Here is a 16,085-nt window from a genome sequence, read left to right as displayed (position 1 = left end):
AGGTTAATCCCTGCACTGCATGGTCTTTTCTTCTCCAAGATGCCACCCCAGGAATACACTTCATGCCTTCAGCCACCCAGTGATGTAAGTCTGGAAACCTCACTGCCAAAACATGAGCAACATCACAAGGGAAGAGGCAGGTGGGTCTGGCTCCCTGGAATGAGGAGACCACCTTCCCCTCCCTGCTCTCACCTCTACAACAGCCTCCATAGGCAGAGTAGTGGGGTTAAGAACCAGACCCCACAGGGAAAATGTGAAAAAACAACACACACTAACAGAACCAAAGAGATTATTTTATTCAGAGGTTTGGTCTAAACAGTTGTTGTTTCACTGGCAAGACTTCTTGCCTCTTCAGGACTGTCTGGTACCAGATGGGGATTTGTTGAGAAAGCCAAACAAGCAATACAAGCAACTGCTCCTGGCAGTGATAGTAAAGCAATTTCAGTTTTGTTTGCCATATTTTCCAATTAATCAGGAACCCCATTGTCTCATTTCAAACTGTCACATTTCTCACCAGCTGCTGCACATCCTTCTCAGACAAGTTTTAATTTCAGCCCCACCACTAGAAGATGGTGAAGTTCACCACCACGGGATACATGCAGGGCAATCTGCCCTGGTCCTCCTCCTCATCCCCTCTCCACACCTCCTGGACACTTGCCAGCTACATCCCTCCTTGGCAGCATTTTAAGTAAAGGTATGTAATTAATGTACTTGGGCACCTCACAGAGAATTCCAGGAGTTCACACTGGGCTCAAATTAGATGTTCTGGTCACAGAAAGTTAACAAACACCACGGAGATAAATGCCACCCCCTTCAGAATCCTGATGAGCTAAAACCTCCTACTGAAAAACCTACACCAAGGCAATGGGCTGGGCCGTTCTTGCCTGTGGAAGTCCAAAGCTCCAGCTCTAATGTGAGTTTGGATCCCTAGACTCAGTTTTTGCCACAAAGCAAAAATAAGCCCCAGAGAAGCACAGCACACTCCACCACTGCAGCCACGGCCCTGAGACATCGGGATGTTCTGCCCAAGTGTTCACATGTGCCCACAGGAGCAGGACCCAGCAAGTTCTTTGCTGAAGCCAAAGAGCGTGAGAGATGGGAACCATGACACTGGGAGTTATATTGGAGGGTTTTATTAGTTGTTCTTCTGCAGAATCAAAATATTTAGCAAATCAGAGATTTCTCAAGACTGCTGATATTTTATGTATTTAGAACTCGAACAATGTACAACGTAATATTTTGAACTATCAAAAACAACCCCAAACCTGATTGGTAGTACTAGATGTTATTATGTAATTCTATAGCAGTGTGAAAAATGGAACTAATGCAGTGAGTATATTTGTTTTAAAGAAAAGTGCTTGAAAGAAACCTCCTGCATCACACTGAGTATTATTTAAAACAAAAAGATAACTGATTTCCTAGCAGGGCATTGTCTTAAATATCCTACAAGCCTGGGGGATTAAGAACACTGAGCCCCAGCTCTCTGCCTTCACGTACAAGAACCAACACAAGTTGCAGGTCCAGGTAGAGTTCACAGCTTACCTGCTTCAAGGGAACTTACACACCACTGAGCATTGGACACTCATGTCTGGCAGAAGTGTTGGATGCATGGGTAAAAACCGAAAACCAAGAGGACTAAACAAGGTTCTGTCTTTATGCATAGTGACAATTTCTGAACCAGTGTTTTACTAAGTTACAGACTAGCTTTCAACCAAAAAATAAAACTCCATTGCACTAAAGGTCAACTTTAACCAGTTAATCTGGACTGTGACACAGTCAAGTAATTCAGGACAAGCAGACAAGACACCATAAAAGCAGCTTCAAAGAACCAAAGCATTCTAGTTTCAGAACCAACTTAATATTCTTCTGTCCAACTCCAGTGCAACAGTGAGGGGGGAACCACTCATCTCTACCTATGTACAATTCCAGTAGAGGCTGGGCAGTCTGAACTCTCCATGGCCGAGCTGGAAAAAGGAAACTTAGGAAAGGACACTTTAAAAATTTAATTTAAGAAAGAAAGTTGGCCCTCAGTGGAAAGAGAAATGCTGGAGTGATGCACGTGGGCAGGCTTGCTCAGTCACTCTCCCTTGTATGGAAAAAGCTGGACTCCTTCCCGCTGAGAGCAGGTCACACTGGATGTGAAGGTGGCGGGGCTGGTCCTGCTCCATTGCACGCCGAGAATCCAGGAATGTGTTTTCAGCTGGCTCCTGCACGGGCCATTAGATCTTCCAAAGCGTTGTGTCGGTCCTTATGTAATAATAAGACCTCCTTAATGTCTTTTAGTTCAAATCCCATTTCTTTAAATTGACTCATTAGCTGGAGAAGTTCTGTGATCTGAAAGATAGACAAGCCCATTATTTGCAAGAGACAAGTGGATCAGTGCTTGGTGGAGGTTTAGCACAGAGCTTGTCTTCAGCAACTGGGCATGCCATGGTTGCAGATTCCTCCTCCCCAGGCACAGCCTGTTCTGGCTCTCTTTGGGGAAACTCTGCTCACAGCAGAGCTCTGACTGCAGGAGGCCACAGGACCTCACCTTCAGTGCCCTCTGTTTCTTGTCCTTCATTTCCAAAATCCTCTTCAACAGGGGCACCGAAGCTTAGCCTATGTGACTGTCTCTCTCCCAGGAGGAAATTTATCAGCCTGGCCCAATCTGGGCTCCCAAAAGTGCTGATTAATGGGACCCAGCTCCCCCATCCAGCAGCTGTTGCTGCGTCTGAATTTTTTTTAAAGTTACTTTGACTTTGGGAACAGCACAGTAGCCCTTGCTGTCAACTGGCTTCTCAGATCTAGGGCAAACTTGGGGGATTAGCACAAACCCCACTGTGCACATACAATACTACCAACGTCAACTGCAAATCCTCCCTGAGCCTTGAAAAAATAAAGTGGCAAGAACCGAGTCAGCTGATCATTTTTATGAACCCTCTGCCATTTACAGTGCCTCTGCTCCACTCCAGGGGAAAGAGAAATCTCCAACAAGCAAGCAGGTTGAAATGGGCAATCAGGAGATTAACCATTTCCAATTTTGGGGTTGAGCCAGTAGCAAATGCGTTTTCTGAACTCAGTTCCTTCCTATCTTCACACTGCTGTTCCTCTGTTTGCAAGCTCATCACTAGTTCAAGAAAGGCAGGAAGGCATACGTATGTCTGGGGTGGGGGTTGGGTTGCAACTTTGAAGACTTCATGTAATAACCTGGCACACAACGGGCTGGCAGACTTTAAAAGATCCTGCTGTCCTCTGCCTTGGCTACCTGCCCCTGTTCACACCTTTGGTGCTGGTAAAGCAGCCAGACAATGAACCAGAACCAAAACTCATTTTCCAGCTTCTTCTAGAGCGAGCCCTAAACCAATTTGCTGAGCAGCCAGGCAGATGCATTCATACAAGGGAGAAAATCCATGGCCAGGGCAGGCTGGCAGGGTTTGAAAGACAATTTGCTGCTGCTGAAGTTAACTGTCTATGTACCAAGCACCCTGCCCACAAGAGAATTCTGGGCATTCAAAACATTATGACCACAATAAGCAGGGTTTCAAAAAAATCCTGTCCTCATAAAAATGCTTGCAAGTGAGTAACAGGAACAACGCAGAAGAATTCTAATGCTTTAACAAATTCTAGCTTTATCAACACAAAGATGCCCTTTGGCAGTCAGTTTTGGAAAAAAAGCAGCATTACCATGAAAGTCAGAATTACATCAGCCAGAGGAACTGCTGTTGGAATTCCCTGTCATGGCACATTCTCTGTTCCTGCACACACTGCACCCTCACCTTCTCCTCTGAACACTGGTGCATTTCCAAAGCTGCTTCAACAAGAAGTGGATCAAAGCCCTTCTCACAAAGCTGTCCATGTGCAAACAGGTAATCCAGCACCTGTAAGGAATGAAGAAAAGAAACTAGGTTTGCAGTGTGGCATTGGCAGCGCGTGGTTGAATGGCACCTTTGTACGCGCAGAGGGGCTGAGCGTGACTCCAACCCGGCACTTCAGAGACAAAGTCCTTCTTAGTAGAGTTGAGACACTCTTTTTATACAAGAGTGCAGAGAAAGCAGACAAGCCCTTCTGTCCTCCTGTGCTCTCCAATCAGCTCTGAACATCTTCTGAGCCAGTCAGAGCACCCTCCGAAGTGTACCTTCAGCCCTCTGTGCCTCACGGCGCAGCAGAAGGCCGAAGTTTAAGTGTGCTTTTTATACTACACATTTTAAAAATGAAACTATAGGTCCAGCAGTCAAGACATGTCAGCTTTCAGCTTCCTCTCAGACAGCCACAAGAGCTGATGCAATCTGAAAGCAGTCAGCCTTTGAAGATCAACTCAGCACACTGGTGAGTGAGCTGCAAATCGCAGCTCACTCGCACAGAAACCACTGACACATTTCTTACCCATCCTCAGCTTTGAGAGGTACAGGGAAGGGTCAGGTGGGCAGTGCAAGGTGTGCAAAAGAACACAGCCTGCACGTACAGCAGGATTTAAAACCGCCCTCCTAAGGGACACCTTTTTCCATTTGATACCACAGTTCACTCCAGTGCAGAGCTTAAGCCACTCTCAACATGTAGAGAGTGGGCAGGAGATAAGCCCAGCAAGCCAGAGCCCCTGGGACCCTCCTGGACAGGCACAGTCCTGTGTGGAACAGAGCCTGCCCAGGGCCAGCACAGAGAGTCTGGCCATGCTCTCCCCACTTAAAAGTGTTTGAAGTGGATCCAAGACCCAGAGCCACCCTCCACCCTGCAGTGATTTAAGCTCAGTGCCCTGGTTTTAGCAGTCATTTGAGGCAACACACACGAGGCAGAAAGCACCAGCACCAGGGTGCACACTAAAGTCGGTCAGTGGGGCCTTGCAGGAGCCTTTCAGGGCTGTCTCAGGCCTGCAGGGGCCAATCTCTCTAAAAGGAGAGACGTCAGCATCGTAAGCCCTCGTGCTCAGAACAAGGGAAGTTGGCTGTATTTTTGCCACGTGGCACTAAGCATGGAGCAGAGCCATGCTGAGCTTCCTTTGGATGGGTTTGTGGCTTCTGGGAAGACCCAGTTCCTCTCCCAGCTGCACACAGAGCCAAGGCTCATCCCACGCTCAGCGCGGCTCCAACGCAGCACCCACAGATGTGGCCAGCTTGAGCAGCCTCTCATCAGGAACAAGCACAAGCGCTCTTCTCTTTGGTTTTAGGAGCCTCCACTGCCAGGTGACAGCTCCTCCAGCAGCTGATGGCAGTCGCTATAGGCTGTTAGAAGAACAGTTTTCCCCCCTATCCATCTTGCAAACCCAGGATTGCTCCTCAGCAGAACCAGTGTCCAACGAAGCCTTTCTTTGTACTGCACGAGCTCTTACCTGGTCTATATTCTGTCCCTTCTTCTTCATGGCTCTCAGGACGTTCTCTGGCGAGTACCCCATGTTGACCACGGTCTCCACGCACTGCCTCTCACTGGGGGAGAGGCTCTGCTGCAGCTCCATCGTGCAGCTGCTGCTGCTGGGCACTTTAGACACTGGGAAGTTTTGGTGTGTTACCTGAAGGGGAAAACACAGAGGCTGAGGTGATGGTCATCTCCTGCATCCCCACATCCTGTTCCTGGCTAATGCAGAACCAGGATACCCCATGTAATTAATACAAGAGGGTTTCTAGACTGCCCTTGGGAAGTTACAGGCTGTGAGGATGAAACGGAGTGGTGCACAACGTCTGATTCCCACTACACTCTTTTAACCCTCCAAACAGCAATCAACAACCCAGATTCTTCACAATAAACCCCCTCCTACTGGTGTGACCAAAACCTTTGAACACCCAGCCCCTGCAACAGTGAAGGTCATGACACAGCCAAACCCCACACCTCAGAGGAAGCACAGAGATTGCTTCCCTCACCACAGGTTTACTCACCACCTATGATTTTTCTGTACTCACAGGAACACTAGGTCTGGAGATTATCATAAACATGATCCAATGCAAGGTATTTGGAAACTTACCACAGGGATTTCTGTTTCCTTGTAGTCTGAGTGTACCTGCTGGACAACACACAAATAAAACAACCATAAACATTATGCACCAGTAAGCAGAATTTGCCATAGCTGGGGAAGGAGGGTTTTATAGAATACTCCACCACACCATGGAGACTCAAGGTCTGATGACGCTTCTGCATACGAGAAGTGGACATCACACATCTCACATGCAGAAGTAGCTACAGAACAGCCACCTATATGTGTGTAGCTACAGAATAGCCATCATGAGGATTTCTTCTCTCAGCACTCTACAAACGGATTATACTCCAAGCAGGATGTGTGTACTCTCATAATAATTGTAAGCTTGTTTATTCTGTCACTGTAACAGCTGTGTGTTCACACAGCTCAGCGAAACTCGCTGGCTCCAGTTCAGCTCCTGACCAAGCGCTGCACAGCCTGAGTAACAGTGGTACTTTTGAAACTGTTGCCTAGAGACTTCTCTTGACTTATTGAACATGAGAAGGGGTAAGAGAAAAATACACCTCTTTTCTACTCCCAAAGCACCGAATTCCATAGCAGCACAGGAACAACGTGGCACACTGGTTAAAAAGAGCATGTGATTTTTCTGCCCAGCACTCGGACCCGTTCTCAATACAGCAACAAGGCTGGGTCACGTTCCTTCTGCTCCCTTTCCACAAAACCAGACTGCCACAGGGCAGAACCAACCCACCACTTTATAGGATTTTGCCCAAGATAAGAGCTGTGCAAAGTGAGGCCTTGGCCCCACCAAATCTGCACGTTTCAGTTCACACATCTAGAACTCCTGCATTTTAAACAGAATTAGAACACACTGCAGGAAACCACTGTGGACCAAAACCCGCAGCTTTTTGCATTTCTTAACAGTTATTATGCCAACACAGATTGCTTGAAAGCTTGTCCACATCCTTCAGAAAGGCCTTCCTTGGGCCCAAACTGAACAACAAAAAGGCCTATACAGAAAACCAGCTCTGACAAAATCTACCAAGATTTTGACAAATTCCATTTATTTGCAAAAAGATGCCAAACCACCACCAAGGTTTTGTTCTCCATTTCTGACCATTTTAATCTCAAGGGTAAGAATTTTCCTTCTATAAGACAAAGTCTAAGACATCCTATTCACACTGATGGAATGGTGTACCCAGGGCAAAAAGCACTAGGATATGGGATATGGTGAAATGTGGGTCTGGAGAAGCCCTGAAATCACCTGGTTGTCTGACTGAAGGATGATGCTTTGTTATTGATGCTGTAGCCAGGAAAACCAAAACTGCTTCTGACACCAGAGATTCAAGAGTCTGGGAAAACCAACTCCTGCTCCTCAATCTACTTGAGTTTAATTTCAAACTGTTGTCTTCACTAGTCTTTTCTCCTTCTGCCAAAGCTCTGAAAATCAAACCAAAAAGTGAGGAGGGGGGACCACCACAGAACCTGTGCAGCCTCAGAGAAATGGAGAAACCACAGATTTGTTTCCATCCAAAATTTCCCAGATCCTATTCACTGGTAAAGCAAAAACTCCAGTGGTAACTGCAAATTCAAAGTTACAATTTCTAGTCTCATAAGGAAAAAAATTACAAAATCACTGTGGACACACAATTGTCCTGAGGCTTCCTAAAAGGCTGGGGCCACAGAGATGCTCAAAGGGCTGGAGTACCTCTGCTATGGAGACAGGCTGAGAGAGCTGGGTTTGTTTAGCCTGGAGAACGCTCTGGGGTGACCTTAGAGCACCTCCCAGTACCTAAAGGGGCTCCAAGAGAGCTGGAGAGGGACTTTGGACAAGAGCATGTAGTGACAGGAAAAGGGGAATGGCTTTAAACTGACACAGTGCAGGGTTAAATGGGATATTAGGAAGAAATTCTTCTCTGTGAGGGTGGTGAGGCCCTGTCACAGGCTGCCCAGAGAAGTTGTGGATGTCCCATCCTTGGGAGTGCTCAAGGCCAGGCTGGATGGGGCTTTGAGCAACCTGGTCTAGGGGAAGGTGTCCCTGCCCATGGCAGAGGACTGGAACAAGATGACCTTTAAGGTCCCTTCCAACCCAAACTACTATAATGATTCTGTGAAAAAGGACAGGCTTATTCTATATTTGACTCTGACTTCCTTCTGTTGTTTTCCTACTCTGAGGACTTCTGTTACATTTACTTAAATTCTTTTGTTGCATTTACTTCAATTTCTTGCCTCTCAGCTGTCATTTTCCAGTCACTGGGACTTTCCTGTGGAAACATGAAACGAGTATAACCTGAAGTCTTGGAATTCAAACAGAAAGAACTAGTTCTGTCAGCATACCTCTTTCTTGATTTGCTGCTTCCAAAGGAGAAATAGTTTCAAATTAAGACCTTTATTACTTCTACTACCAAGTCTCTTTCTTTGTCAGTTTGAATCTTCCCTTACAGCATTCTTGAGGATACACCTTCCCTCTTGGTCTTTAGCAAATTTTAATCCAGCAGAGAGATTTTGAATAGTTAAGAGGGAAAATCTGGCCATCTTAATTTCCATCTATCTAGTTGTGATTTTTCATCTTAGTCCCCAGAGTTGCTATGTGTTTTGTAACTGAGGTTTCACCTCTGAGCTACCCACAACCACACAATCACCTCTCACCCCTGTGACCTGCAGCAGTGAGCAGGTGCTCAGCACACTGCTCCTCCTGCCAAAGTTCACAGTATTAAATTTGTTCTGGTCACCAATAAACAGCTGTTCTGGTGACAAACACACCATTTCCCAGAATACTGTATTTCACAATTGTTAGTGCCCTCACCTAAGCCTGAAAAGAGGTGGGAGAACAACAGGAGAGGAGCAGCATCATTTTTTACAGAGCATATGGTATCACAAAAACCTACAGTGTGCCAGTAAAACCACAGAATCACTGAAACATTGCTTATACTGGACAGAAAAAAAAGGCAGATGATTTTAGAACCAGCTAGAGGGTTTGACTACACAGTTTTCACTAGGCTTCATGTCCAGATCTGAGGTTCTTTACAAAAAAAAGTCCACAATCTTATTCTAATCTCTGCTCTTATTCACAGAGAGACAAAAACAACAGCTGGTGTGAAGTTAGTGTCCCCAGGGTCACTTTAGAACTTGCAACAAGACTGAGGAAATGAAGATTCAATCTCCTGTCTCAGCGCTGGGCAGCAACCAACGGTGATGTTAAAAATACAAGATGATCTTCAAGACTGGTTTTGGTCTCCACCAAGCAACCCTTCCACCCTCCTTCACGAGGGAGGGTGGATACCAGATTTCAAACCACCATAACTGTCTTCCTTTCAAAGACTGAATTTTAAAAGGATCTCAGGAAGCAAATTAAAATTAAAAAATACACTTATTTCAATGCAGGTCAACCACAAACACTTTTTTCTTCCCTGAATGACACAGCACATCTGTGTTTTTCAATTTGTTATTACTGCTATTCCTCGAGAAGTCTGCATTTCCCATTTTTTCCAGCAAATAAAAAAAGCAAACCGAGGAAGAAATCTGGAAGAGATCTGACTCAAAGCCTAACAGCACTTCAGAATCTGATACATGTCAGCTGGATAGGACAAAACGCAGGACCATACACAAAAGATGCCTTATATACTTAGTTCAAAGGTGTGCAACTATCAACAACAAACGAGAGCTGAGAAGCTGAAAGAAAAATCACTACAGTTAGCCTAAAAATACCAAATTTTTGGGGAAAACTGCAAAGTAATCATCTGAGGTTCAGAACTGCCAGCGTGAAGGCCTGTTGGATTGATCAATTTGCCACGTAACTCAAGAGGATCTACATGTCACTCCTAATAAATGAAGCTATAGCCAAAGCCATAGGACAGTCCAGAGGGAAGATTTGCCTCTGCACCTCCACCTCTCCCCAGCAGCCCCAGCTCCAATCCACTGCACATTTACCGTAGTCGATGTGCTTTGAGATGATTCGTCTTCCGTACAAACAGTCGGCGCAGCCAGGGAAGACAGCCTGGATGAGAAGGGTGATGTCGATGTCTCCCTGGCACTGTCCTCATTTAGAGCAGAAACACCAACCATGTGGAGTCCATTCAGTTCACTGCCTTTACTCTGAGCACAGGCCTGCAAAGAGCTGAGCAAAGTGCCGTTGCGGAGACAGGTAGTGCTGTGGAAAGTGCTCGTGAGCTTTGATGACTTTTGATCACTCTCATCGGAGTCAAGCTTAGGAAAGGACAGGGATTTGATATTGCTCACTGAAGTGATAGGAGAAAGGGACACTTTGGAAGACAAGGACATCTTTTCACAGTTTCCCAGCTGTGGCAAAGTGATAAAGCCATTGGGTTTATGAAGGGGTTTGAAGTCCAACGTGGCCCTTTCTATGGATGCCAGAACTTCTTCATCTTGCAACACAGACTCAGACCCTCCTTTGGGCAAAGTATTATCTAACAGCTGGGCAACAATAGGCCCAGTAGTACCAACGTGAATTTCAAGAATATTTTTTAATTCCTCCTTATCATCAATAGTTTTTAATTCCAGTTTGTCAAATGGGTCTTCTTCGCGTTCAAAATCAGCTGGGTTAAAATCTGCTTTTGGACGAGGTGGGCTGAGGACCTTTTGCTTCACAGAGCTGCTGTTGGCTGGCGTGGGAGTAAGGATATTATTGTGCTGCAGGCTAGCGAGGATGGGGTTGATAGGAGGAGGCATGGCTTCAGGGCAAGGTCCCTCTGAGAACCCCATCCTCGTGCTGTCCTCTGGAGCTGCTTTGGAGTTAGCTAGTGCTTCTTCTGCCTTGCGTTCAGCTTCCCTCTGGGCAGCCTGGATTTTTTTGATCTCTTCAGCCCACTCGATTGTTTTCTTTTCCAGTGAGAAGTCATACTGGATGGGGGTGGAGGGGAAAGGAGAGAAGGGGAAAAAAATTAATTTGTAAGGGTTGTAATTGCTACTTCTAACAGCAATGTGAGTTACCAAAGAATAAGAGCTACCTGAGTTACCATGGACAGTCATCACCTTTTCCCAGCCTACAGATTAACAAAGTTGGCAGACACTACAAGAAGGTAATTTTGCCTCTGTGCACAAAACCTGGCTGCAGTCTGGATTAGAATACCATATTTTGTCTCCTTTCTGCATTTAGTTTTGCTTTAGAGCTACTGATCATCCCAAAATGAGTTTCACAAGTCTCCCACCTTCTTCCCCCAGGACTACCGATGTAGCAAGGGAAAGTGTAACACGTTATTAGATGGACAATCATTCCCCAACCTGGCACCACTGAACTACCTCCCGTCCACAAGTTCCACGTCATTCAAGATTGCAGAAGAGTAACTATGCATCCGAAGGCCAATACAGTATTACTCAGTTTCCCCTAAAAGATTCCTAAGGCACTTGATATTAGTTTCACACCCACTAGTTTAAGAGGTGTTTGTATTTTCACTCTACTGCCTTGCCAGCCAAAGTAGATACAATGGCTACAACAATGACAAGACCTTCCTTCAGCAGCAGGTTTTGCTGTAGTAACTGACAGGACAGGATCCCTTAAGCTTTTTCCATTTAACATCAGGTTGTTCAGAGCCAGGTTAGCACAGAGAGGCATCTGTAAGCTACTCACTACCAGTGTACTGACCACTTAGTGGCTTGGTTGTAAAGGACAAAATTCTGCACAGCCTTAATCTTTAATTAACCACAAAATGTTCAGAGAACACAGCCTAGGAGCCAAGTCCACAGGCAGTTTAGACCTCAGACTCACAAGAAGTGTTAAGACAGCCTCGACAGGACAATGGCACATATCTGAACAGGAGTACTTTGTCACTGGATTGCCAAGTCATAAATTCCTAATTCTAAAGGGCAACAAGCCAGCAAGGATTCATGGGCCTCTACAGGCTACTGTAGGATGTGTTGTGTCACATCCCATCCTGTAGCGGGCTCCAGTTTCCCTTCCCTGAGCTCTAAGACTCCAAGAGGTGTGATACACAATTTATCAGCATGGAGATTTTGGAAAACAACACACAGGCAGAAGCATTGGGCACCACTACTCATTACACACTCTTTGGTATGTGAGCAGAGCTATCATAACTCTGTGTGTGTCTATGTGTAGCTCTCCCACACCAGCTTAACTGAGTGGAAACAGTTCTACTAATCAGGTAATCATTTAATGGTTATAAGGAAAAAGCCTAAAGCAATCTGTCACAGACAAAGTGAAAACAGCCATCAACTGGGACTGGTCAAGGAAAATCATGGATCTAAATCAGAAAACATAGTTCAATTAGGTTTCCTGTATCACAACCTGCATTTGGAGATTAGGTTTTCAACAACTAGGCTAAAGCAATTGATTTTATGCTACTAACAGCTTATTTTAACAGAAACATGCTCCTCAAGACAAGGGAGCCATCCAGGTACTAAGCTGTAACTTGTTTGCCCCAAAGAATTCCCTCTCAGAACTACACAGAAAAAAAGAACCGGAAATTATGCCATTGCACAGGTGTATCAGTTCTTAGCACTTTTGCTCTTAAAATTATATTCAAGCTTAGCCAGGGTAACATTTAAAACTGTAACCATTGCACAAAAACACCGTGCTTCTTCAAAGTAGATACACTAAATGCTTAAAAATAAAAGCCTAGTGGCTTTTTAAGGAAACAACAAGTAGAAGCGTTTTGCATGACCCATCATATTTCTATCCTTCTATAAAGTCTAACAACAGACATTCTGCAAATACTGTCTGGTACATGAAATGACACCACAGGACCTACATGACTCGTGAGTGAACTGTGACTAGTTGCAATTTACAGCACCACATATGGGGGCCAGGGGAGAAGAGAGCAGAAAGGCAAAACACATCACTCACCTGGGCTTCTCTGACAAGTTGAGAAGAATCAGGTAGACAGAAACCAATGGGTAATCCAACCTTTGCTGGGGTTTTGAACTTGTCTCCTATCTTAAAAGGGACATCATCAAGGTAACTGAAAGGCCCTAAAATCAGAAGTAGAAATTATATTAAAAAAATCCCCACAACTGGCAAGTTGAATGCTTTCAATTAAGGCTCACTTTGCTGTATTTGGGAGCTATTTTCTCTCTGCTGCCACAACTATGTCAGGTGACAGTACAAACGAAGTTTGAAGTTGTTTGGACTTTGATGCCTCAGTTTTGTTTGTGGAGTTTGTTTGGTTTGTTTAGATGTTCTAGCCCACAACTGTTAAAAAAAAAAAGGCAACACCCCTTACAACATAACAATCCATCAGATTCTGAAGTCTCTGCACCCCATATCCTACTTTCCTGTGTGACAAGACTATTCCTACACAACTGGTTGCTGAAGCTTTCCTGAACATTGTATTCTCTTATATCTCTATAAACAGATCCATCACTTTTTACCATATTCAAAAGAGGTTTTGATATGACCCAGCTTTAGAGCAGCTAAGACGAACTAAAATCCACGTTTTGACATGCAAGTAGGAGGTAACATTCAGAAAGAAGTGGTCACAAGGGCAAAGTGACGACCCACAGACATTCCACTTTAACCAAAACACAGTGAAATATCACAACTATTTAGCACAGCAGTTCTGATTCTTGAAACAAGGCAATCAAACTTGATCATGTCCTACATCTGTCCTTTGTATCTATCACTTACACCTGATATTTAAAAAATGTTTTAGGGTGACACTTTTCAGGCATCCTACGAACTCACAAGGCAAAAACCACTTAAGCTCAGCAACCTCCACCAGACTATTGCTGTGTTTTCCTTGAGCTACTGTGAAGAAGTATGGGAAAACCCACAATACAAATTGCACTCATTTTTTTGATTAACTGAAAGTGATCTCTTGGATTGCTGGTCTAAGCTTTGGGAATTACAGGCAAAGTTTCTGGTGTGTGTATCAAAAGTGCCTCTAGGCCTTCCTTGAAACTTCTCTTTGAGTGATGCAGATAAAGAGAGACATCAGTAGCAACAACTGAGAGGGTGTTCAGAGCCCAACCCCTCGCTCAGTGAACTGTGACTTGCCGTTTTTATCTGACCCATTTTCATACTCAGATGGCAGCTTAAGTACTGTTTGTGTTTCCTCGCTGTCAACTCACCTACAAGGCAGCCACAGCTCCCAGAAGCCAAGCAGCTTTCAAAAACAGGAACATCCTGTCAATTTGGAGTTACCGGTTTGTGGGCTGTCACCTACTTGAGCTCTCATTCCACGCACTGGAGGTGCTGGTCACAGGGTTTTGTTAAGACACAGGTGCTGTCTCCTGCACTTTGAAACCAATCAGGATGAACACCACCTGCACCTCCAGGATAAGAACACACTCCATGTAGAATATAATAGTATTTTCACTGATCCTTAGTGGGAATAACATGTTTAACTGCACCATGTCATCCAAATTGTATTTGAGCCGGCAATTTGAGAACCAAAGCATTTGCTTATACAGAAATAGTAACTGTGGCAGCCTCTGCACCAGGAGCAGTAAATCACGGCCAGGTCATGGACAACCAGAGCCCGGACTGTTGCTACTATGTTCTGCATAGTCCCACTCACACAAGCCCTGTTCCAAGCCAGATGATCAGGGTGCAGCAGGACTGCTTCTGGATCTCGCAGGCCAATTAGCTCAGCGTTCAAATACTTGTCTCATTAGACCTATTAACACAGTAAGTGGCAGACACCTCTCCTTGCACAAGCGCACCTGAAATAGATACCAGCCACAGGGGCTACAAGCCCAGACTGTGGTATTTACATAGTAACTCCTATTTTGCTCAGAAAATACAATGAAACACACCTAGATGGGCTGCACTTACAGATGCCAGCTTAACCTGAAAAGCTTGACTAAGGAGTAAAAGCCTTCTAATTTCTCCCCAGTGTACCGATATTTTAATAACCACTGCTATAACCTCATCTTGAATATGACTCTGCTACAAAACACACAAACATGTATTAGGAACACACCAAGTGTTTCAGGACACTTGATGATAAAAAGTCTTTCTGAGGCAAAACACTGATGCACATAGCATTCAGTTTGTTCCAGCCCAGCCAGAACGGTACTAGTTTGGTGATGCTGTTTCAACAGTCACATGTTGAAGTGAAACAACTTAAGTTTTTTTGAAACTGTTATTTAATATGCCTGTTGGCCACTTCATCCTTTTATCAGTTAAAAGCACACTGAGGAATTTCTGAGAATGGCTCTGGCAACAGTGTACCTGCCAGCCTGATCTCTGACACTGTGCTCTGTATTACACTCCTGGCCTAACAAAGATTCCTCTCCACTACAGTGTAATGCAGAAGTCACTGGTCAACCCACAGAAATGTCCTCCAGTTTGGTAGCAAAATAGAAACACTTCAGGAAAAAAAAAAAAAACAACACAGTTACCAGTTATGAATGGGGAACAGTTTTGAAAGCATGTGGAACTGAGTTTTCATGGTCACACGAACCACGCCTATGCAATTGTCAGAAATCAGAGTTAAAAGCTTTTAAATTCTGTAGTGACAATGATAACACAAATGTTATCATGCTGCACTTGGCATAACCCACACTTTTTGCACAACAGATGAAAGCTGCATTTCTACATGCCACTAATTCCTACAACTTAAGCTTGAACTTCCAATTATTCAAATGACAGAAGAGGATCTGAAGTTACATGGTTAGGAATAGTTACAGGTGTATGCTAAGGACACCCTTAAAGACATGAAAAGGGCTCCTTTTTCTCCACTCATACTTTGTGGTCCCATCTTCATCTCCATTTGAACGTGGTCCTGAGAAACCTGAGCTTAAGCAGGGGGTTTGGACATAATCTGCAGATGTCCCTGCCAGCCTCAACTATTCTGTGATTCAACATCAGTCCTCTAACCTCTAATAAGTAGCTCAGCAATAATCACAAGAGATAAATCAACTATATTGACCGATTTCATCAACCTGCCAGACACCGAGCTGCAGGCAGCTGTTGGACTAGATGCTTTACAGTAAGTCAAAACTCAGTTAGCAGGACTATTCTTAACAACCCCGGAGAAGACTGAAACAACTGTCCTGCTGATTTCTTAGGACACCATTAAGCCAAGGAAGTTGCTCCACTGCTCCTCAGAAACAGTACTGTGACAGTGTCGCTGGTCATTAGGAACAGAGGGCACGCAGAAGAGCAGACAAGTTAACAAGGCAGCTCACAGCACCATTTGTCTGGGCCTTGTTATTTTGAAGCCAGGAGCATGTTCCAGCACACTGTACTGTTTTGGGAAATTTTTAAGACACGTTGAATTCT

General features: G+C 44.7%; 1 protein-coding gene across 6 annotated transcripts in view; it reads right to left on the bottom strand.

Moving 5' to 3' along the window:
• Positions 1-272: 272 nt before the first annotated feature.
• The window catches only part of UBAP1 (ubiquitin associated protein 1), a 34,453-nt gene continuing 18,640 nt past the window's right edge, over positions 273-16,085 (bottom strand). For 5 of the 6 annotated variants that reach the window (XM_032676926.1, XM_032676927.1, XM_032676924.1 and 2 more), the window contains 6 exons: positions 12,705-12,829; positions 9,815-10,744; positions 5,933-5,971; positions 5,306-5,482; positions 3,759-3,860; positions 273-2,334 (listed from right to left, as the gene is read on the bottom strand). In XM_032676926.1, coding sequence (XP_032532817.1) covers positions 2,197-2,334; positions 3,759-3,860; positions 5,306-5,482; positions 5,933-5,971; positions 9,815-10,744; positions 12,705-12,829 — 1,511 coding nt within the window. In that variant the 3' untranslated portion in view covers positions 273-2,196. The remainder of the gene's footprint in view (positions 2,335-3,758; positions 3,861-5,305; positions 5,483-5,932; positions 5,972-9,814; positions 10,745-12,704; positions 12,830-16,085) is intronic. The other variant, XM_032676929.1, reaches the window with a different exon arrangement.

This window comes from Chiroxiphia lanceolata, chromosome Z, assembly GCF_009829145.1.
Source record: "Chiroxiphia lanceolata isolate bChiLan1 chromosome Z, bChiLan1.pri, whole genome shotgun sequence".
In the NCBI taxonomy this organism is placed as follows: Eukaryota; Metazoa; Chordata; class Aves; order Passeriformes; family Pipridae; genus Chiroxiphia; species Chiroxiphia lanceolata.
Note: the sequence above shows the minus strand (reverse complement) of the source record. Positions and strands in the feature narration are given on the sequence as shown.